This window comes from Emys orbicularis, chromosome 18, assembly GCF_028017835.1.
Source record: "Emys orbicularis isolate rEmyOrb1 chromosome 18, rEmyOrb1.hap1, whole genome shotgun sequence".
In the NCBI taxonomy this organism is placed as follows: domain Eukaryota; kingdom Metazoa; phylum Chordata; order Testudines; family Emydidae; genus Emys; species Emys orbicularis.
Genome location: NC_088700.1, coordinates 22456102 through 22480071, shown reverse-complemented (window position 1 = coordinate 22480071; position 23970 = coordinate 22456102). Strand labels below are relative to the sequence as shown.

Below are 23970 nucleotides of genomic sequence, written 5' to 3'. Positions count from 1 at the left end.
CGTGAGCCCTGCAGCACCTAAGGATCGGGGTTTCATGCAATTGTCCCTGAGTAACAAAACCTGCAAAGCATAGATGATTTCTTGAGGGGATTCTGTCAGTCTCGTTTTCCCATTGGAGATGGGGAGCCCCCAGTACTACAGCTCAGTTATGACCGCAAAGCCTACACAACACTTACTAGATTTGCCCAGCCTTACATGGCAGACACTACGCTTGGCCAGCTAGAAGTATTGAACTAGAGAGTTTTACTTGTACTGCAGATTCGCCCAACTGTGCCACTGAAAATCCAGAAATGCAGCTTTATTAACTTGCTATGCGCTTGACTGCCCTTCTCATGGGCGAGAAAGGGATGCAGCCATTTGACGTCTTTTGAGCACATGAACGTCACCAGTCCACTCCACCCTTTTGGAAAGTGAATCTAGTGCTGTTCTCACTGTAGAATTGAGCAAACCAGCGTCTGTGCCTTTGGATCGCGGAATCTTCTTTTACCAGCAGTGGTTTAGACAGATATTGCTTGTTGTTCCAGATCATGATATCCCGTTCAAACTGGGGGGAGAAGAAACAGAATCATTGTAAATACATGGAACTTTGAACTAGGGGCTCATTCATGCTACCAAGCCACTGGTGATGCTACCAGTACCGCACATTAGTGTTTCTAGCGATCCCACGGGCTCTGAAGCAAGCTCAAGTATTCAGCTTTTGCTGGCACTGTGGTTTGAGTGTTTATTAGCCACAGAGAACATAAGAACGGCCCTATTGGGTCAGACCAAAGGTCCATGTAGCCCAGTATCCTGTCAGGTGCCCCAGAGGGAATGAACAGAGCAGGTAATCATCAAGTGATCTATCCCCTGTCGCTCATTCCCAGCTTCTGGCAAACAGAGGCTAGGGACACCATCCCTGCCCATCTTGGCTAATAGCCTTTGATGGACCCTATCCTCCATGAACTTATCTAGTTCTTTTTTGAATCCTGTTATAGTCTTGGCCTTCACAACATCCTCTGGCAAGGAGTTCCACGGTTGACTGTGCGTTGTGTGAAGCATCCACATTAACTCCCTGCATCCTCACCAGACAAGCTTGGGAGAACTTCAGGGATTAATAGGGCTCCTTGCTGCCCAATTTTCTTTATCAAAATCCTTTTTTGGGTTCACCTGGGATCTTTCAACATTTCTGTTATCCTGGAGGCATCGCCCCTTAGCACTGTTCAAAGTTTAGGAGAAGAGTTTATTTTTAGCACCTCTCATAGGCTCCAGGTGCTGAACGATAGCGTTTACCTTTCCAGACTAAATATTTTACCACCAAGCTGGTGTGGGGCTAATCTAGCCATGTATGGGGCCTTTTAACAACTCTGCAACACACCATATGTACCCATCCACAGGAACCGCAGAAGGGTACAAGGCCTCTGGCAGCCCAACATGGGAGGCCTTTTTTAAGAGCAGCTTCCCTCATGGTAGAAAATACCCTGAAAGCAGTGCCTTCCCTTTAAGATAGAGGATGATCCAAGTCAAGGGTTTGAGCTTGTCAGGCGGGTAGCAGGAGCTCGCTGGGAGAGGCACGCTCATGTCTAGGCTCCTAACTATGAAGGGCTTTATAGGGTAAGACTCATAACTTAAATTCCACCCAGCCCTCAGATTAATGGAGCTCAATTTGCAGTGCAGCCACTGGAGAGACTAGTGTTGCTCATACACCTTAGTAACACATGCAGGGTCTGACGTTTGCACTTGTAGCATGCTTGGACCCTTGACAGAGAGGGCTGCTCCCAGCCTAGAAAACGCCCCCCTCCCCTGGCAGAGCTACCATGGCAAGTCAGAGCAAACAGGCTGCAGCTTTCATCCAGGGTGCACAACCAGCTGTAAACTGGATCCAGGCCTTGCGGGGAATAAGTCATTGAGGGAATGCCAAGGCCCATTGTTGGCAGGGACTGGCAAGCCTCTGCCAGAGAGGCAGGGCCGGCTCCAGGGTTTTGGCCGCCCCAAGCAGCCAAACAAACAAACAAAAAAAGCAATTCCGAGCAGGAGTGAGGGACCATCCGCCAAATTGCCACTGAACAGCTGGACGTGCCGCCCCTCTCCGAAGTGGCTGCCCCAAGCATCTGCTTGGTAAGCTGGTGCCTGGAGCAGGCCCTGCAGAGAGGGGGAGTCGCCAGTCCCGCCTAGCTGAGTAGTGCCAAGAGGCTTTCTTGGTGCAGTGTGTGCTGACAGAGAGGTATGGCGGTCTCAGGAAGGGGCTCTGAGCTCAGGTGGGGTTTTTAGAGGCTACCAAAACTAAATTGGGCCTTTGCCATCCATCACGTACTCTCCACCTGAGAGCACCTTGCTTCCGCCGCTGGTTCCTTCAGCTGCCTCGGATGTTGCGAACCTGAAGCTGCTGTTGAAAGGGCTGCAGGCCCTGGCAGGGTTCTAGTCCCCGGTCAGAGAGGTCCCAGATAGTAGCAATGCCCTCTGTCACTGCTCTGGGGGTTGTGATACAGGCATCAAAACACCAGTACCCAGCACCAAGGGTTGTGAAGCCCTGGAAGGAGCTGGTGGAGCCCAAATTACACCCTCAGACCTCCCCTTGCTCAGCAAATGTGATCTGAGGTGGGGGAGGGTCTCCTCTCATCAAGGATTCCCAACAGCAACAAAGCCCAGAAACTGCTATTCTTCACCTAGCCGGACACCCCTGGGGTCCCTGATACAGGATGCAGGACTTCTGTGGTCATCCAGGCCCTGGCCACTGGCTCAGCTACTGCCAAATACGGTCCTGGGATTAACTGCGAAAGCTGGTGGAAATTTCAGCGAGTGCAGCACGGTGCTGCCTTGCTTGTGAACAAGGCAGGCTAGGGCAGTGTGCAATGCCTGGGATCTGCCCCAGCCTGCTCCCCACTCCCATTTGCAGTGTTGGGTGCCGGATACCTAGTGCCCCCCCTGCCTTCAGCAACAGCTTCCCTGAGGCCTTTGGAGGCCAGCTGTAGCTGTCCAGAACATTTTATCTGGCCCAAGGGAGGGGTAGGCACCTAAATCCCATGGGCTTTCAGAGCACTGAGGGGGTGGGGCAAGCCATTCTTGCCTCTGGCCTTCACTCCTGCCACATCTGTGGAAGCCTAAGCCAGACACACCCAAGAAATGCACCAAGGGGCAGCTTTGCTGCCGGCCAGCTCCTGGTGCCTTTAGCATTCAGCCTCCTGGCCTGGCTCCTGCAGCATTACCAAAGGTTGGAGGCACAGGGGAACTAGCACTACTTGTAATCCAAGCCCAGACACTGCAGCGCCGAGTGCCACAGAAAGCAGCTGGTTCCAAGACAGCAAGTGGCTTGGCAGTTCTTACAGCAGCCCCCTTTAGAAGCAATTCTTTGGGTACATCTGCACATCGTGATGGGGGAGGGGGAGGGATAATTCCCATCTTGAGAGACGTCTGTGCACTAGCTCACTCAGAGGTGTAGCCTTGGCGCGCGCTGTGGGAGGGGCTAGCTACTCTGAGTACGTACCAGTGTCCTGGACAGGCGCAGACTCAGACGCCCCCCCATCCCCCTGCTGCCGCGCTACACTCGTTTTAGCACACTGGCTTGATCAGAACTACTGTGGGTAAGTTGCCTCCCAATGGGAGTCACAGCCCAGCTCGCGGTGCAGCCGTACCCTGTGGCTTACCTGAACACACTCCACTTTCAGAATGAATTTGGGGATCACCGCCGGCATGTTTCGCTGGTAATAGATCCTATGGACAACGTGCTGCAGGAGCGGCTCCACCGGCGTCACGCTCTGCAGAATGATCCCACGGCCCAGGAAAGCATGTTCAAAGGTCAGGTAGACCAGCCCCGGCCCCACCTTCAGACAGAGAAGGAAGTCAGCTCATTCCCTTCACTCAGGAAGGCTGGGGGGCGGGGAGTAGGGTGACCAGATGTCCCAATTTTATAGGGACAGTCCCAATTTTTTGGGTCTTTTTCTTATATAGGCTCCTATTACCCCCCACCCCATCCCGATTTTTCACATTTGCTGTCTAGTCACCCGGGGGGGGGGCGGGGGGAGGAGGGGAATCCTCACTGCCTATGGGCTGAACATATTTCTCCCAGGTCCAGGGGTCACAGCCTGTATTTAGGGGCAGATTCTCTGCCCTGTGTGGTTCTCTTTATGCTGCTCAGGTGGTGCCATCCCCAAGTCCCCAGCTGGGGATGCCCCCAGTCAGGTAGGGGTGGGCATAGCTAACTCCCAGCTCGCCCCATGAAGTCGAGCGTCTGTCTGGGCTGAAAGGGCAGAGGCAGAGTGCCCTGGGCCCTTGGGGAACCACAGCAAATGGCTCCAGTTAGTGCAGCCCGAGCTGGAGGAGAGAGCCAGGGAGCTGACGTTGCTGGCTGGTCTCACCTGCCCACGTCTCTCCCCCAGGACACCCATTGTCTGTTCCTATTCACATACACGCTTTTTTCCTTAGTCACAAGCCTCATAGAATCATAGAATATCAGGGTTGGAAGGGACCTCAGGAGGTCATCTAGTCCAACGCCCTGCTCAAAGCAGGAGCAATCCCAACTAAATCATCCCACTGCAACTTGAGACCATTGCTCCTTGTTCTGTCATCTGCTACCACTGAGAACAATCTAGATCCATCCTCTTTGGAACCCCTTTCAGGTAGTTGAAAGCAGCTATAAAATCCCCCCTCATTCTTCTCTTCTGCAGACTAAATAATCCCAGTTCCTTCAGCCTCTCCTCGTAAATCATGCACTCCAGACCCCTAATCATTTTTGTTGCCTTCCGCTGGACTCTTTCCAATTTTTCAACATCCTTCTTGTAGTGTGGGGGCCCAAAACTGGACACAGAACTCCAGGTGAGACCTCACCAATGTTGAAGAGAGGGGAATGATCACGTCCCTCGATCTGCTGGCAATGCCCCTACTTATACAGCCCAAAATGCCGTTAGCCTTCTTGGCAACAAGGGCACACTGTCGACTCATATCCAGCTTCTCGTCCACTGTGACCCCTAGGTCCTTTTCTGCAGAACTACTGCCTAGCCACTCAGTCCCTAGTCTGTAACAGTGAATGGGATTCTTCCGTCCTAAGTGTAGGACTCTGCACTTGTCCTTGTTGAACCTCATCAGGTTTCTTTTGGCCCAATCCTCTAATTTGTCAAGGTCCCTCTGTATCCTATCCCTACCCTCCAGCGTATCTACCACTCCTCCCAGTTTAGTGTCATCTGCAAACTTGCTGAGGGTGTAGTCCACGCCATCCTCCAGATCATTAATGAAGATATTGAACAAAACCGGCCCCAGGACCGACCCTTGAGCCACAAGTGCCCCTAGCCAGGAGCAAACGCCACGTGCATGGAACAAGGAAGTAGATGAACATAAGAGTTCTGGGTGGGTTGATTTTTCCTGCTTTGTAACAAAGTCCTAAAGATAAATGTAAAGCCCAAACTGGAACCAGGTGCCCAGAATCCTGTGCCTAGAGCCCAACTACGCTTCAGCCTCCGAGCCAGCTCTTCTCAGTTGCCCTGCTCCAGGCTTCGCAAGAGCCCGCTCTCTGCCCCTTGGCCTTTGGGCTAAATTAGGAAGAGGCAGAGGCTGGGTTGGCCATCCAGGTGTTGCTAACCATGACTGTCTGGGAGAAAAACTGTGTTTTATCCCTGTGTAGGGTCGTTTCCCAGACCTGAGGCAGAGCTCTGTTTAAGCTCAAAGCTTCTTTCGCTCACCAACAGAAGCTGGTCCAATAAAAGATATTACCTCACCCCGCCCCTATATCTTTCAAAGATGGGTGTGAGACCCATTTTGATCCCCTTTTCTGCAGGAGGTGCCAAGTGGGATGTACAGCCACTTGTCTTAACACTTGTTAACATTTGCTAAAGAGCTTGTTTCTCAGTCTAGTCAGGGCCATTAGCAAGTCCCTACCGCAAGGCTCTCCTCGCGCTTCCTTGGCTGGAGACGACTGTACCGGCCATTCACCACACACTGGGCGCATCCCTCTGCTGCCTAACAGGAAGAGTCCCTCCAGCAAGGCCTCATAAGAGGAGTAAGAATATGAGCCAAGCATTTTAATCAGCAGCTGGCTCTTCCGAGGGTGCCGTTGCCTCCACTAAGGGAAGTCTGCACCCAAACTCCAGGGGTGCATAGAGCCTGTTTGCAATGGAACAGGAGCCTCTTAATAGTGACTCTACCAAGACAAAACGTAAGCTATAGAGCGTTGCAATTAGTGAAGCCTGTGCAGTGTAGCTGGAATAGCTCGTAAGCCTGGAAGCAGTATGGCCAACCCCAACTATTCCCAAATCATGGGTCACACCCCCAAGAATCATGAGATTTTTTGGGAAGTGGGGGTTAAGAAAAAACATTTACATTGAGTTGTTTGGTTGGCCTTGATTTTTGTCCTACACTCCCCCCACCCCAGTGTGTGCGTAGACAACAGCCAGTGTTGCCTGCTCTCCCAACTGTATTAAGGAAGGTGATTTTGGCCCACTCTTTTTGGCTCCCTGACAGTGTGTATGGTGCGGGGTTTCCCGCTTCTCCTCAGACCTCAAATTCTAATTATTTCCACCCCAGCCCCCACCTCAATTATCCACGTTGTTCTTCCCCCTCCCCTCCAGGCCCGGCCCCTAGAGCTCCCATCCGTTCTTCCTATATGCATGTTTTCTAATCGTTCCCATGGCTCTTTTCTGACCCCTCTCCAATTTATTGAAGTCCTTGAACTGTGGGCACCAGAACTGGACACAGGATTCCAGCAGCGGTGGCACCAGTGCCAAATACAGAGATAAAATCACCTCTCTGCTCCTCCTTGAGATTTCCCCGTTTATATATCCAAGGTTCAGATTAGCCCAGTGTCACCCTGGGAGCTCATGTTCAGTTGATTATCCACCCCCCCACCCCCAAATCTTTTCTAGAGTCGCTGCTTCCCAGGATAGAATCTCCCATCCTGTAAGTATGGCCGACATTTGTTCCTAGATGTGGGACTTGACATTAAAGTGCATATTTTTTGCTTGTGCCCAGCTTGCCAAGCGATTTCGATTGCTCTGTATCAGAGATCTGTCCTCTTCCTTAATTACCATTCCAATGTTTGTGTCTTGTGCAAACTTTATCAGTAATTATATGATTTCTTCCAGGTCATTGATAAAAATGTTAAAGAGAGTAGGGCCAAGAACCAGTTCCTGTGGAGCCACACTCCCGTTCGATGAGGAGTCCCCATTTATAATTACAGCTGAGACCTAGTTTTGTATTCGTTTGTGCCATGCTGCTTTGTATCATTGCAATTTCTTAATCAAAATGTCACATAATACCAAGTCAAAGGCTTTACAGATGTCTATTAAAGCAACACATCAACCAAACTTGTAATCTCATTAAAAACAAACACGTTAGAAATTTAGCCGTATGGAGTGGAAATCCATCAACTTCATGACAAACAAGACAGGATCTATTTTCCATCAACTCATGTTGACTGGTATTTATTCCCATCCGTTAAAACTTTATTAATCAAGTCCCATCTTAGCCAGTCTATTATTTTGCCAAGGATCTAGGTCAACCTGCCTGGCCTATAATTACTCAGGTCATCCCATTTACCCTTTTTAAATATTGGCACATTAGCTTCTCTTCAGTCCTGTAGAACTTCCCCACTGTTCCATGCAAACCATCAATTTCTTCCATAAGTTTAGACAGAAACAAACCCAATCACTCTAGGGTTGTTTCTCTTCCTGGTGTTGCTAATGCTTTGCATCTTCAATCCTCAGCACAGAGTTCTCTACATGCATCAGTTCCCCATGGTCGTGTTCTGCCCCTGGAGATATGTATGAAAATGCATAATGTTTGCTTGCGCCCAGCTTACCTCTCTTTTCGCAGACTTGTAACTGTGGCACAGGGAAGTCACATTACTTAGCTAAAACCTAAGCAAGTTTCTGAGAGAGCCCAGACTACACTTCATTGTGCCCTTTAATCACTAGAACTTCCTTTGTTCCTGGTACTTGTGAGTACTGTTTTGTGACATGTGTTACCTACCTGTCTGGCTCGAACTGCGAAATCCATCCAGGAGAAGTGCTTTCCAAACACTGTTAGACTGTGTTTAACCATTAACCGGGAACAGTGCTTGTTGGGTTCTGGCTCAGGCTGCCATTCACCCTACAAGAGATTGAGAAGAAGTGACTCAGTCTAGAGCAATGGGGAAAAGTACAAAACAAGACATATGGGGTAAGACCGTTGTAGTTTGAGCATGTTCTAGAATATCTGAAGTGAAGGTGGAAAGGGAAGAGGCTGGTCATATTTCTAAGGAGGCATCATACAAGAAAGCATGGCTGGAGGGTTGAGGCCAAGTGAGTGCAAGACAGGAGAAGGGTGCTCAAGCCGACCATAAGGGTGTCTGAGAGGAGAGAAAGGCAAAAGTTATGGAAAACTCTGAAGCAAAGGAAAGCTTGAACTGGACTTGCACGTCAGTTCAGTGACTCCGATAGAATAAATGTGTTCAGTTGATCCTTTTACCTTCCAGCAGTGCTTCACAGACTCCCACAGCTTGGAGTGTGTGTATCTCAGGTCAACTCCACTCATAAAAACTGGTTCGTGCAGAAAAGTTAGATGAGCAAAATCTGCAGCATTTTCAGGGATTTCCTGCATGTGGGGAACACTAACTGTTACCAGACAGACACCATCAATACAAGTTAATTTGTTCCAAGTTAGCTGGACATTCAGATACACGCACTATATCTTTACAGGGACACTGCGAGGTTGAGCCCCACGGCCCCAGGCACTGTACAGACATGACAGTGACAGGTCCTACCCCAGAGAGTTTAATATCTAAAAGACAAGACATAATGGATGGATGAGACAAACATGTGGGTACATGATGGGGTGTCGTAGCACAGACTAGCAGGGTGTACAGCATTTAGCTATTTGGTAGCCATAATCACAACACTTCCAGATAGACAACATGGAGATGGAATTAAGGTTTCGTATATATTAGTAATTTAGGGTAAATTTTTACTGGGATGTTGCAGTTATCCTAAGACCGAGCATCATGAACCCGATAAAGGCAGAGCTGAGGTTAAGCTGAAAGAAACCCAAACATGTTAAGGTCTGGAAATGCAGTGAGGGCACCCACTCCGGCTCTGCCCTAACCCAGCACCACACCGTGACCATATTATTGTGAGCAAAGCCTTTTAGCATGTGTGCTCCCAGAGTAGATTTAACAATTGTTAACAATCAGTTTGAGGCCACCCCTGCCCACTGAGTGTCTCTTTAGCAAAAACTTGTAACAAGCTAATATTTGCCAGCTGCGTTAACCCGCTCTGGAGTAGCACACAGCAGCCGGAATATATGAGCCAAGTAAGCAGAGTGTAGAGTTGATTTACACTCGCAGAGCAGTGCAAAGCCAACAGGGGTGTACACCCCAGCATTCTGCTCCCAAATTCTCCCTCCCTCTTGCCCCCTACAGTCCCGTGCACACCCTGCCCCAAAGCTCACATTATGCCTCATGTTTTCATGCACACACTTCCACTTCTCTGTTGAGTGGACACAGGTAGCTTTGGGAAAGAAATGCTTTGGATTAACAGTAATTTTGACCCTTAATTTTCATAAATAGAAGTGTCAGCACAGGCTGGTACATAAAAACTCAAAGAATTCCCCCTTACTGAAAATGGCTGCCATCTCTCATTGTTCTCAGTCAGACAGAGGCCTGACAACTCTCAGTTAAGATGCCCTCTTTCAAAGTGGCCACTGCCTCCCATTGTTTCCAGTAAGAACCCTGCTAATCACCATTTTTGCTAAGAGCGGCCTGTGTCCTCCTTTCCATGGAGAGCAATGGGAAATGGCAGCCATTTTGAGAGAGACAATTCTGTGTGGAATTCTGTGTAGCAGAACATTTGTCAGCTCGGGCTGAAGAAAAAACTTTGTTATGAAGATTAATAGCAAAAGAGTTACCATCAACCATTAAAGTCTCTTCAAATGTATTGTATGCACAAGATTTCAGTGCGTTTAACTAAGGGAAGTTTGAAGCATCTGTGTTATTCGGGACTTAGGATCATTCAGAAGAGAAACCTCTTGCCGGTAGGTGTACATTTCTTAGAGGATCCTTTTATAATCAACTCATTTTTAAGTCAAACTAAATTAACAGATTCACTTGTCAATTCTCAGATTGTCCTTTCTACAGTCAGAGAGCACATGCCCTACGTTTGGGGAGCTCATGCTGCATTCTCGGTACATAACGAAGCGCTTGAATTCCTGCTTTAAGTGCGGAGGCCAATAGAGTTTAACTACAGAACAGCAAAATGGAGTCTCCACGATAAAGGCTGTTCTTTCCATTGACTTGTCCTGGGCACATGCCACAAGAGTCAGTCTGACACCAGTCATCTGAAAAGAGTTACTGACAGTTCCAGTTAAGAAACAAGGCGGGCAGTGTATTTCCGAGGGATACAGGTTAGAGACAGGTTGTATAAATGTTTTATGGCCACGTGAATTGGGCCATCTGAGATAGGCAACTGTCACACCAAGAGCTTGTGTTTATTTCCAAGTACCATTTAATAGAAGAAGGGAAATGGTCAAGTCTTGCCCTGGGCTGAGATTTTCAGAGGAGCCTTAAGGAGTTGGGCACACATCCCCTTGGTATGCATTTGGGTGCCTAACTCCCTTGAGTTTCTTTTAACATCTCCAGCCACATCCACATGGCTGCACTAGCTGTTATAACTGAGTGGCTGGATCATGCATGATAGGCAGAGCTCCTACTGAAGTCAATGGGAGTTTTGCCTGCACTGGGCTCCAGGAGAAAACAGTTGATATGGAGCTAAGACCATTTGCTAAGTGTTCTACCAGCTCCTCCCTTTCTTAACCATGCAAGGGTCAAAATTTAAGAGGGAAAGTTTCAAAGCTGTAAACTACAGTGCTCGTGCTAGTGATTGGCAGAGCTGGAGTCCTCATCTGTTTTAGGTAGGTGTCAAAGCTGAATTCCCACTCTGGCACTTCGAGTGCAGAAGGTGGGGGCCTGCAAGGATTCTAAAAATTAATACTGGCCACTCCAGGCTTGTATTAAACTCCCAAGGTCACAGCTTCTCTCTGACCTTGGCTTGGTAAACGCTGCCACCACCCAAATGCAAAAAAAACCCTTGAATCCAGGAAGGAGCACTTGGGAATTCCTCCCTGTGGGGTTCCCTCAAGCCCCTTCACTCCCCTCCAGGGAAGAGCTGAGAAGAAAACAAAGGAAATTAGTTGTTGCCACTAGCTAATGAAACAGCATAGGCACAAACCTCTTAGGACACAACAATTCAAATCCTGTTCTTAAAAAAGGTAAATTTTATTAAAAACAAAAAGAAAGAAAATACATCTGGAACTTAGGCTTTTGCTAGATTTTAAAAGAGCAATTCCAAAATTTAAGCACCCAAAATAGCCTTTTTGGGGATTCAGCTTAAAGGTTAGCATCTGGGGTTAGCACAGAGGAGATCCACAAGCCAAAATAAAGAAATAACCTGACCGCGTTTATCTCAACATTCTCTATCCAAATGATTCCTTCTAGGTATGGAAGATAATTTTTCATACCTGGTTCAAACCTTACACAGCATTCCTGCTTATAGCATTGCTGCTCTGTGTCCCTGCAGCCCAGAAAGAACACCAGGCAAAGGGAAAGTTTTTTCCCCCAATTTCATAAAGTTCTAGTCTTCCCATTGGCTCTTTTGGTCAGGTGCCCACTTTTTTCCCCTTTACCTGGGGGACTTTTTAACCCTTTACAGGTAAGCAAGTAAAGAACAGCTACCAAAAGGGATTTTACAGCTAACTGGCTGGCTGGGTGTCCATCAAAGGGAGCTCCCCCCCCCCTTTATTTATCACAGTAGGGTACAATTTCCAGAGCACAAAAACCCACAGCATTACCCAGAGTCTGACCAGATGTAGTAGAAGTCTCCTACCTGAATGTGTGCATTGACAAAATGTTCTGTGTGGCCACGATACACCCACTCCTTGGAGGTGATCTCTTCCTGCTCTGGGACAGTCCACGCTGGATCGACACCATCACAGTGATACCAGACAAGTATCATTCCGTTTATTTCACAGGAGGGCCATGTTTTAATCTTTGCAAAGTCTGGCACTGCGGAGGGGAGAAAGAGGTTAGTGCAGAGCAGATGGTGCCAAGTCTAATGCCCTGAGCTACAGCAAACGGCACAGAGAGGCAGAGTCCTAACAGAGGACATTAGTGCCGCCCAGCATCTCTTGTACTGGTTGTATAGGAGCTGAACGCTCTTACAGGACAATGCAGAAGGATAGTTTTGTGGTTCATGTTCTCCCACGTCAGTCTGAAGGTACATCTACATTTCAGCTGGGCGTGAGCCCGGGTAGACAGACTTGCAGCGTGGACATTGTGGCATGGGCTAGCCACTTGAGCTTGGACCCAGGTGATCAGGTGGGTTTGGACCTGGGTAGCTAGCCCAAGCTGCTGCCCATGCCACAATGCCCACACTGCTATTTTTAACATGCTAGCTTAAGCCCCACTACCGTGAGTCTGTGTACCTGGGCTCGGAGGCTTGCCTTCAGCTGCAGTATAGATGTGCCCTTGGGGCCCAAACTAGACAGGGTGGATATACACTGATGGTCTTTTAAAAATGTTTATTTGGGTTTTTGAAAATTTACATTAATTATATTTCTCTTTTTAAAAATAAACCTGATTAAAATTAAATCTGAAGTTATGACAACCTATGCTAAGGCCTCGATTTACTATATCATTCATTCAAGTTATTTAAATAAGTAAAATAATTCACATCAACGAGCCCCCTCCATTTGAGGAGTTAAATAGTTTTCTTTTAAAATTATATACAGAATCATTTTTTCACTTGCGGTCCACTCAAACTGTATGAACATCTCACAATATCATGTCCTTCATAGAGTCATACATTCCAGGGCCAGAGACGACCACTGTGATAATCTAGTCTGACCTCCTGTAGAACATAGTCCAGAGACCTGCTCCAAAATAATTCCTAGATCAGAGCTTTTAGAAAAACATCCAGAAACACATATTGGTTGCTTTCACCCAGTTTACCAAGTGATCCAGATGGCTCTGTATCAGACACCTCGCCACTTCATTATTCATCACCTCCCAATTTTTGTGTCATCTGCAAAATTTATCCGCAATGATTTTATGTTTTTTTCAGGTCACTGATAAAAATGTTGACTGGCGTAAATCCCTGAGGGACCCCACTAGACACACACCTGTTGGACGATGATTCCGCATGGATAGTTACAGTTTGAGACCTGTCCATGTGGATGTTTCCAGAGTTATATTTCCTTTGGAAAGCATGTTCTGTATCAGAACAGACAGGGCATTGCCCCTGCCACAAGCTCTTGAGTGCAGAGTCGTGGGGAGGGGGAGGAGAAAGCAGAGAATCACCTTTTTCAGCATATGGGATTGTACTGCATTTTCCATCTTCTCCCCGAAACTGCCACCCGTGGAATGGGCACTCAATACAGTTACCCACCACGCGGCCGCCAGCAGCAAGGTTCGCACCCAGGTGTGGGCAGTAGGCATCGACTACATACACTTGTCCATCCAGAGCACGGAATACAGCAACCTGTTCCCCTGCACGGAGAGAGACAAAAACACCTGGTTAGGCTGGTAACAGAGTGATCTCATTTTAAGGGTTTGGTCAATACCCCAGTTGCTGTATCCCTTATAATATTTTCAGAACTGCAAAGCATTGTTTGCAGGACTTTATGCAAGAGGTGGAGCACAGCAGGGCACCCAGCCTGTGATATAAGCAAGGAGGTTTCCATCCGAGCAGTTCCCGTTCCAGTTCTCTTGGATTCCCCCAGGGAAGGAAAGCAAGAGAGTTACTAAACAGTCAATGAAGCTGAACTAAGCGGTTTTCCTGTCAAGACAGTCTATAAAGGCTTTGAGAAAAGACTATCCTGTCAGCCCACTGTGGTCTAGAATGGTTGGCATTTTTGGAGAATTGTATTACTGTCTTATATCTGTCAACATCTTAAGTGACACCAAGAAGTATCCCAGGTAAGACCGACTCCATACGTGGTCCTATTGACCTACACGAGCACATCTGCCCATTGCTACCCAAAGAATCTGCGCTCACCTTTCTGTCCCCACGTCAAAAGGGTCATTTTCAGGATGTCATCAGGAGACCAAGACAGCATTGCGGATGTTCAGTATAATCCTTTATTAATTTTTCTCCACTTTCATACTACAGTTTACAGTGAACCTGCATAATATTAGGAGTGCTGAAGCCAACCATTTCTACAACTATTTAGAGTCTAAAAACTAATGCCTGATATGAGATATGTACAGGTGGCCCAAAATCAAGGGAAATCCCAGTTTGGCATAAGCCACAGAAGCAAGATATAGTAGATACAATTCCTGAGAAGCAGATCCTCTAGGCCATCATGACTTAAAAGCTGGTTTAAACACATATATTCATATTCACAAAAAGCTCCTAAAGAAATGCAATTGTTTTGGTCAGTTTCAAAAGACTTATTAGATGAAAATGAAAATAATTGGTCAAGAAGGTATTTTCATTTTAAAAAGTTCCCAGAATTTTTAACTAACTCGAATCATGGCCTTTAAACATTTACCATGCTCATTTGCACTCAAGGGAGATGTTTGATTTATTGTAAACAAGATTTTGATCAAGTTTGGTTGGTATTGATCATGTAGGTTATAGATTGGATGGACCTGTACTGTGGTAGTGTCTCCCATGGGAATGAGAGATGGGGCAAGAAGCAAATGTAGGATTGTTCCTCTAATGACTTTGTCCAGTCTAATTTTAAGATAATCAAATACAACTCACATTTGGAAGGTGTAATCTCAAATACCCAGTCCTGGGTTTGTAAAAGTGAGGGGCTTTTTGTGGGAGGGAATGGGGGGTGGGATGGGGGAACGAGAGCCACACGGCAATAAAGTTTGATTGGGAAAAGGAAAGGTAAATTTTAAGGGGGGGGGGGGGGGAAACACAAAACAATAGTTAGAGAGGAGATCCCCCCACAATATGGCCATTGGCTTAGAGTGGAAAATGAATTAAACGGTGATGCGGGAGGTGTGTGTGTAGGATAACTGAGGGGTCTTATTCCCACCCCAGGAAAGAGAGTGGGGGCAATCATTTAAATAAAGTTCTGCAAGTCTATCATCTGTTTAGGGATGCCAGCATGCATGAAAGCATTAGACATTCTAAGTGACTGTCCCAGCATTGCTGGGGGAGTGGGCACAAAATAACTTTACACACTTAGGGTCCTAATAGAAAAAACCCTGATTTCAGAATGGAGGCTTCCTTTCCCTTCTCTACTGCAAGGGCAGCCATAGAAGAACACAGGTGGGATTATTCTGGGTCTGCTGTTTAGCCACAAGATGGCACCAACCTGCAGCCAGAGGAAGCTGATTACTGTGCAGATATGTGTGCATGTAGTGTAATGTGAGCACACATTGGTCTGGCTCGATCTTTGTCAGACAGGAAAGGAGGTAGGTTCCTGGCAAGCTCTGGGCAGAAGGTATTTGTCCAGGATTAGTGGTGAGTCCCATACCCCTCCCTCCCTGTGATGAGCAGAGGGCACATGCCCTTGATGGATAGTGGCTAGAGAAGAGGTCTCAGCCAGCTCCTCTAGCAGTCTCTTCTCTTCCCAGCAGCATTATTCCAGGCTAAACCAGCTGCATATTTCTTTTTCAGGTACTGTGACAACACTTGCTAAGGAGATGTTACGCGGCATCATCCTGTATTTGTGGGCAGTCAAGATAGGGTCATCTCAGCCTCTTGGAGATGCCTCAGATATTGCAGAGGGGTTGATGACACCAGTGCTGAGCCTTGCAGAACTGTACGGGAGAACTCATACTTGGCGCACAGTGAAACCAGATGGTGGAAAGCACCCACCGGCAAAAACACAAGTCAGCACCTGTGCACGCACCCATCCTAATCAGCCTCTCCGTCTCCACCTCTGTAAAATGGGAATATTACTTTTGTTCTAGAGATTTAGCACCTAGATAGCATTCATTTGTAGATCTGCAGAGCATCTTATAGAGCTGAGTGAGCATCGTTAGCCCACTCTCCAAACAGGCAGACTGAGACGGAAGTTGCATGAGTTGCCCCAGAGGCACTGTGGATTAATCACAGGGCCGTGTTCCAATCTTAGTTCTGAGAAAGGTTTGCTATTATATAATTTTGGGCAAATCACTTAACCTTCCCATTCCTCAGGGAAACCAAAATGTACCCAAGTGCAGAATTACTTGCCGAACTTGTAGTGGTGAATTTCCAAGACCTAACTAAACAGCAGCAGTTTTTTATGGCTAGGGTTTATGAGTTCTGGCCTCCCCCATCTCTGCTTAATCCCTTGACTTTTGGGGAACTGCCTGTTTTAGTCAGAGAGGATAAGATAGGTCTTTCACAGACACATTTCATTGTGGTACGATGTGTCTCTGGGCTAAGAAAATAGTGCACGTTGAACAGAATACAGAGACAGAAAGCAATAGATACAGGTAATATCTAACTAGCACCTGCAGATATTTTTTCTTAAATTTAAAATTAAACTGTCTTCCTGACAGACAGGAAAACCTTGCTTGCCTCCCTGGTTCCAACAGAGTCTTGGAGAAAAGGATATTCAAGAAAATGTCCAGGAGCGCTGAAGGCAGAAAGTCTGTGTTATAAAAACACTTCTCTGCTTCCCCCCCTCTCCGTGGCTGTGTACAGACAGATAGCCTTCACGGGAGCAGGCGGAAGAGCTGGCACAGTGGTTGGCCCCACTCCCCGTTTCATACCATTAGAACCCTGCATGGGGATGGGGGGGGGGGGGGAGTGACGCAACGGCCACTGTCCTCTGGAGAGGCCAGAAGCTGGCAGTGTAGGGGACAAAGCCCTGCAAGTGGGAACAGGAAGAGGCAGCCTGGAGAAGAGCTCTGGCAGCCTGAGAGAGGCCACAGGAAGAGGCCCTTGGCTAATATTAGCAATGGCTGGAGAGCTCCCAATCCAAACGATAATGATTTTACTTATTTCTTTTGCCCACAAAGGGGCGCAGCTCTCAGCCCACATTCTCCTGTAACGAGCTGAAAGCTGCCGGGCTGGAACAAGCACTAGTCTGCTCCCATTTATGACGTGAGCTTGATGAACCTAGGGTCAGTCTGCGCTGTTTAAAGTTACTCCCCGAATCCAGAGAGCGGTGAAGACGTTCTGCACTTCATTACTTTGACTTTTACAGTATGAAAAGGGCATTGCCAGGGCAGGGACGGTGTCCCGGAGAGGTCAGTGAGAGGAGGAATGGGATGGAAAAGCTTGAGCAAATAGGCTAGAGAGTTACATAAACGAAGAGCTGCAACGAAAGTTTCTCCCGATTTTATGATACAAGAGGGAAATAAAATGCTTATTAAACAGATCAGGCTGAAGCTCACTCAGGGCTGGTCTACACTGGGGGGTGTCGATGTAAGATACGCAACTTCAGCTACGAGAATAGCATAGCTGAAGTCGACGTCTCTTATTTCGACTTACCTCCCGTCAGGGCCGGCTCCAGGGTTTTTGCCGCCCCAAGCGGCAAAAAAAAAAAAAAAAAAAAAAAAAAAGCCGCGATCGCGATCTGCGGCGGCAATTCGGCGGGAGGTCCTTCACTCTGAGCGGGAGTGAGGGACCATCCGCCGAATTGCCGCCGAATAGCTGGACGTGCCGCCCCTCTCCAGAGTGGCCGCCCCAAGCACCTGCTTGGCAAGCTGGTGCCTGGAGCCGGCCCTGCCTCCCGTCCTCACGGCGCAGGATCGACGGCCGCGGCTCCCCCGTCAACTCTGCTTCTGCCTCTCGCCCTGGTGGAGTTCCGGAGTCGACGGGGAGCGATTTATCGCGTCTAGACGGGACGCGATAAATCGATCCCCGATAGATAGATCCGACGGGTAGTGTGGACGTACCCTCAGATGCTCTCAGCGGAAATAAAAGGAACAAACTTCTGGCCTGGGAGTTGAAGGCGTTTGTGAGGGAAATCCATGTAGTCCCTCAAGTTAGGAGTACCCAGTATAAAACAAGCCCCGCTCCAGTGCCAGACCCTAAAGTGATAGGCACTAACCTGGCAATCCAGAAATAGGTAAAGATCAGTAGTTATCTACTGGCCTCTCAGCCTCTACTGACCCCGAGGGAGATGGAGCAATCACAGTAATCTTAACGCTAAAGCTCTGCTGAAGTTAATACCACTGATCCAATATCAGGAAATCGGTTCCTTTCTAATGGTAGACGGAGAAGCAAATCCACAAGGCCCGACAGACGCGGGGATGTCTGTGGAAACAAAATGAAGCATCTTTGGAGTGATGCCACTTACTACATGGATGGGCAGAACAGTCGTAGTGAGACTTCGTCTGCTGATACTCACCTTCTATTCAACTTCCAACGTTAGACGAGATTTTTTGGAGCAACTCACATAGAAAAATAACCATGAGTAAGTGACAATACTCTAAACCCATTAAGAGCTATGGCTGTTCCATACGGCTTGCCAGATGAAAAATATAGTTGTCTGGGTTGAATCACCCCAAACAAGCTCTGGGATTTTAAAGCAGCAGAAGAGTTTAGAATTGAACAACAAAATTAACCTGGATTCCAAGAACAACTCTTCCTCAAGGAGCCTGAAACCCCAATGCTAAGGAGCGCTCTGTTGCGGTGGGATAAGAAGGCTTGGCAGAATTCAGTTTTTATTGATTAGAATTTTGACAGATAACAGCTATGTTTATTTTTTTTTAAAGGCGAACCACGCTAGGCTGCGTGTGGGGAGGGCGGAGTAGGGAAGGACCAAGAGAAGGAGCTTTCTACCCTGGTGCCGCTACCTTTCTTTCATGCCCACAAGAAATTCAAGTCTTGTCTCCTCTGGCAAACCAACGCAAGAAATGCCACTGGAGACAAATGACTGGAAAGCGGAGCAGTCAAGGGGGGCAGGAAGAATTGAGTGCATCATAGGCTTGTATTGTACACATCATAAAAGCAGCAGAGACGTCCATTGGAGATAAAGGTTAAGCCTTCAGACACAGTTACCTTTTCTGTGCACGTGCTGTAACTACAGCTCTAAGACCTGACTCCTCTCCTTAGTTACCTTTGATTCACTGTTTATGCAGGTGACAGTGTGTGTTTGGGACACTTTGCAAACCGTGAGCAAACTGTGAGCCATTTATTAATATTTAAAGTATACAATTTTTATTTAGATAGAGCCAATACACAAGCTCTGCAAAGCATCACATCAGAAGTGAAGTAGACAGAATGCCAGAGGGAGCATTGTATGAACAGGTCAGTTTACTACCTTGTGAAGCAGGAGCCCCACCTTGTGCTGTCACAATGGGGTAGCATACTAAGGCCTTGCATAACACCTGTAGAATCATCGAATCATAGGGTTAGAAGGGACTGCAAAGGTCTTCTAGTCTAACCCCCTGTCAAGATGCAGGATTTGTTGTGACTAAACCATCCGAGGCAGATGGCTCCAGCCTCCCTATGAAAACCTCCAGTGAAGGAGCTTCCACAACCTCCCTAGGCGTCTCTGCCATTGTCCTACTGTTCTTTTAGTTAGGAAGTTTTTCCTGAGACTTAATCTAATCCCCCTATGCTGTAGTTTGAACCCATTCTCTCTTGTCCTGTCCTCTGTGGCAAGAAAGAACAATTTTTCTCCATCTGTTTTATGGCAACCTTTCAAGTCTTTCAAGACTGCTATCGTGTCCCCCTTTAATCTCTTCTTTTCCAAACTAAACATACCCAGTTCCTTCAACCTCTGCTTATATGGCGTGCATTCCATCCCTCTGATCATCTTTGTTGCTCACTTCTGGATTCTTTCCATTTCTCCACATCCTTTCTATACATTGGTGACCAAAATTGGACACAGTACTCCAGTTGAGACCTAACCAGTACCAAGTAGAGTGGTACTATCACCTCCTGTGGACTTGCAAACTATGCCTCTGTTAATGCAACCTAAAACTGCATTAGCTTTTTTTTGCAATAGCATCGCGTTGCTGACTCATGTTGAGGTTGTGATCCACCACAGCTCCCAGAGCCTTCTCAGCAGTGCTGCTGCCAAGCCAGTTCTCCCCCAGTCGGTATTTGTGCATTTGGTTTTTCTTCCCCAAGTGCAGCACCTTACATTTGTCTTTGTGGAATTTCATTTTGTTGTCTATAGCCCAGTTCTCCAGTTTAGCAAGTTCCCTCTGAATTGTAGCTCTATCCTCCAAAGTGTTGGCAACACCCCCTAGCTTTGAGTCATCTGCCAATCTGATCAGTGTGCTCTCTAGTCCTACATCCAGGTCATTAATAAAGATGTTAAACAACACCGGACCCAGAACAGATCCCTGTGGAACCCCACTGGAGACCGCCCTCCAGCCTGACATCATCCCATTAATTGTTACTCTTTGTTTGCGGTTCTTTAACCAATTATGTATCCACTTAATGGTAGCTCCGCCAAACCTGTTTACCTATCAGAATGTCATGTGGGACTGTGTCAAAAGCCTTGCTGAAGTCCAGCTATATTCAGTCGACTGCATTCCCTCTATCCACCAAACCAGTTACCCTGTCAAAGAAGGAAATCAAGCTGGTTTAGAATTATTTGTTCTTTGTAAATCCATGTTGGCTGCTAGTGATCACCCCTTCATCCTCCGGGTGTTTGCAAACTGAATGTTTTATACATTGCTCTAGTAGCTTCCCAGGTATCGAAGTCAGGCTGTCTGATCTATAGTTCCCTGGCTCCTCCTTGTTAAGGCTGTCTTAACAAGCCTGCTCCCAACCCCACTTCAGTCTCTTCCATGCACCCCTTGCCTTCTCCTTCCCTTCCTACGCCTGACCCAATATGCCATGCTGCTACCTAGGTGCCTTAGAGACCCTCCTGAGAGCATGGTAGACCAGGTCAGAGAGGCAGCCGTTTGGTGACCAGAGAGTGAGCCATGGAACTAACTAGTCCTGGACTAGACATCACTGTTCAGCCATTGCCAGTTCTCAGGTCCTCTCCTTTGTCAACATCACTTGCGAGTTCTCTGGTAGGTGCAGTACAAATACACAGTACCAATGTCTTTAGCCCCTCATCTGCCAATTGCCCACTATGGCTGCATAGCATAGGCCACCTAGTAACCCAGCCTTCCCCTGCCGCTTGTCAGACAAGAGGGCCAGAAGTTGCAAACAACATGCAGGAAAAACAAGATTTGGACTCTACTGCTTACAAGACCAAGGCCCTGTTCTATTGGGCAAGTCGCAATGGTGTGACTTTTTTAATTACATCTGTGCAAACCCCTGATGTAGAGGCACTTTACTGGCTTTAAGCCTCAGTGAAACTGGTTTCAGTGAAGTTTAAGCCAGTGATTCCCTGAGTTAAACAGGTTCAAATCTTGCTGAAAGGGCTTTAACTTAACTTGGCAAGCAGGGGCGGCTGGTTTGTATACTTTTTGGTGGTGACCAGAACGGGTCTAAGTCCACACACACACACACACACACACTTACTTGCCTAAGGCTCTGGGAGAGAGTTTGGGTGCGGGAGGGGCGAGGGGTCGGGCTCAGAGGGAGTTTGGGTGCAGGGTACGGGCTCTGGGCTGGGGCAGGAGGGGCTGTGGGGGGCAGGCTTTGGGAGGGAGTTTGGGTGTTGGGTGCAGGCTCTAGGCTGGGGCAGGGGGTTAGGGTGCAGAAGGGGGTGCAGGTTCTGGGAGGGAGTTTGGATGCGGGAGGGGGGAGGGGTTGGGCTCAGAGGGAGTTTGGGTGCAGGGTGCGGGCTCTGAGATGGGGCACGGGGTTGGGGTGCAGGGGGGGTGCAGGTTCTGGGAGGGAGTTTGGGTGTAGAAAGGGTGAGGGGTCAGGCTCTGGGAGAGGTGCAGGGTGCAGGCTCTGGGCTGGGGCAAGGGGTTGGGGTGCGGGAGGGGGTGAGGGGTGCGGCAATTATCTTGGACGGCTCCCAAAAGTGACCCGTGCACCGCTCTGGCAGCGGCTCCTAAGTGGGGGGCCCGGGGGTCTCCGTGTGCCGCTGCCCACAGGCACCGCCCCCGCATCTCCCATTGGCCACAGTTCCAATGGCAGAGTCAGCACTCAGGGTGGGGGCAGCGCGCAGAGACCCCCCCTGCCAGGGGCCGCAGGGACGTGCCAGCCATTTCCGAGAGAGGCATGCCACGTGGAGTGAGGGTGGGCAGGAAGCCGCGTTAGCCCTGCTGCGCTGCTGGTGGTGGCAGCGGGAGCCCCCGGGCCCTTTTAAATCGCCCGGGGGCAGCAGGCAGGGCCGGGAGAGAGACCCGGCCCTGAACATTGGTGGAGCTGGGCCCTCATGCTCTGAATATTCCTGGAGCACGGGCCCCACGGGCCCATAAAATTCACCGCCCCTGTTGGCAAGTTACTTTCTTAAGCCCATTGAAACTAGTTTGCCATGATGTGACTCAAACAGTTTATTATGGATCTAGTTACACTGGTACAGTTTGTTTAATATAGACTAAGCCCCCAAATGCCTAGATTGTTCACCTCTGTTGCAAGCAAGTTTCCAGGTGCTAGGGGTCATCAGACTGCCCCTGCAAGGGTTCAGGAAACAGATGTGAAATGGCCAGCGAATAGCTCAGACTATTCTGCATGTTAGTAGTTTGCAAGAACTGTTTACGCCGGTTTCCATCACGCCGACTGCTAGCCAAAGCAGCATCCAGGACGTTTCCTAGAAAGCTCTGGACTGGCACATTAGAAGCTGGATTTCTGGCTTCTCTCTGATCAGGAACAGAGCTCTTGCGTATTGATACTATTATTGAGGTTATTTTCAGCATATTTATACACTTCTTTCATATTCTAGTCACTGGATGTGGCGATCATTGGTACCATTACCATGTTAATGATGATTAAATCATTATGAACTACATAATGACATTATCATGAATTACAGTATATTAAAATCATTGCAATCACCTGCAAGCTGTCTTCCCTAACATCCCCGTTTAAAAACATTATGTCTCACTGTAGCTTTCTGGATGAAACTGTCAGCAATTTTATTCACATCTAGTTCCCTGCTATTGTCTTGATCAGGGGTCGGCAACCTACGGCACGCGAGCCGATTCTGAGTGGCACGCTGCCTGCCCGGTGAGAGGAGGAGGCGGAGGGGCCGGAAAGCGCCACGCTGGGGGAAGAAGGGGGAGGAGGGAAGCTTGGCTGCCGCAGGACCAAGCTTCTGCCTCTGCAGGGGAGAGCGGTGGGCGGGGGGGCTGAGTGGGGCGGGACCCCTCCCCCACCGTTCTCCCCTGCAGAGACAGGAGGCAGAAGCTTGGTCCTGCCGCAGCCAAGCTTCCCTCCTCCCCCTTCTTCCCCCAGCGTGGTGCATTCCGGCCCCTCCTCCTCCTCCCCCTCCCTCTCCCTGCTGGCGATGGCCCTTGCAAGGGGCAGGGGGAGCGGAGCAGAGCCGAGCGCAGCGTGCTGGCTGCTCCGTAGAGCAGGCAGAGAGAGGTAGGGACGGGCCTTGGGGAAGGGGGTGGAACAGGGCATATCCCTCCCAGCCCCCTACCCTGAGCCGCTCAGGACAGGGGGCTGGGAGCACCCCCACGAGCCGAGCACCCCAGCCCTCTGCCCTGCACCCCCCACACACCCTCCAGCCTTCTGCCCTGCACCCCCCCCCACACACACACCCCAGCCCTCTGCCCTGATCTCGAGTTGCCCCCAACACCCAGCCTTCTGCCCTCCCCCCAACATCCAGCAGCACTCTGCCCTGACCTCCCCCCAACACCCAGCCTTCTGCCCTGCACCCCCCACACACCCTCCAGCCCTCTGCCCTGACCTCGAGTTGCCCCCAACACCCAGCCTTCTGCCCTGACCTCCCCCCAACATCCAGTCTTCTGCCCTGACCTCCCCCCAACACCCAGCCTTCTGCCCTACACCTCCACACCCCCCCCAGCACTTTGCCCTGACCTCCCCCCAACATCCAGTCTTCTGCCCTGACCTCCCCCCAACACCCAGCCTTCTGCCCTACACCTCCACACCCCCCCCTGGCCCTCTGCCCTGACCTCCCCCCAACACCCAGCCCTCTGCCCTGACCTCCCCCCAACACCCAGCCTTCTGCCCTGCACCTCCCCCCCCAGCCCTCTGCCCTGACCTCCCCCCAACACCCAGCCTTCTGCCCTGCAACTCCACACACACCTCA

The 23970-nt window shown here is 49.0% G+C and overlaps 1 protein-coding gene across 1 annotated transcript in view; it reads right to left on the bottom strand.

Annotated features, from left to right (window-relative positions):
• Window positions 1-382: 382 nt before the first annotated feature.
• The window catches only part of LOC135891455 (cholesterol 7-desaturase nvd-like), a 44181-nt gene continuing 20593 nt past the window's right edge, over window positions 383-23970 (bottom strand). The window contains exons 2-7 of the mRNA XM_065419010.1: window positions 13289-13477; window positions 11817-11995; window positions 8410-8535; window positions 7933-8052; window positions 3621-3797; window positions 383-544 (exon numbers count right to left, since the gene is read on the bottom strand). Of these exons, the coding sequence (XP_065275082.1) occupies window positions 383-544; window positions 3621-3797; window positions 7933-8052; window positions 8410-8535; window positions 11817-11995; window positions 13289-13477 (953 nt within the window). The remainder of the gene's footprint in view (window positions 545-3620; window positions 3798-7932; window positions 8053-8409; window positions 8536-11816; window positions 11996-13288; window positions 13478-23970) is intronic.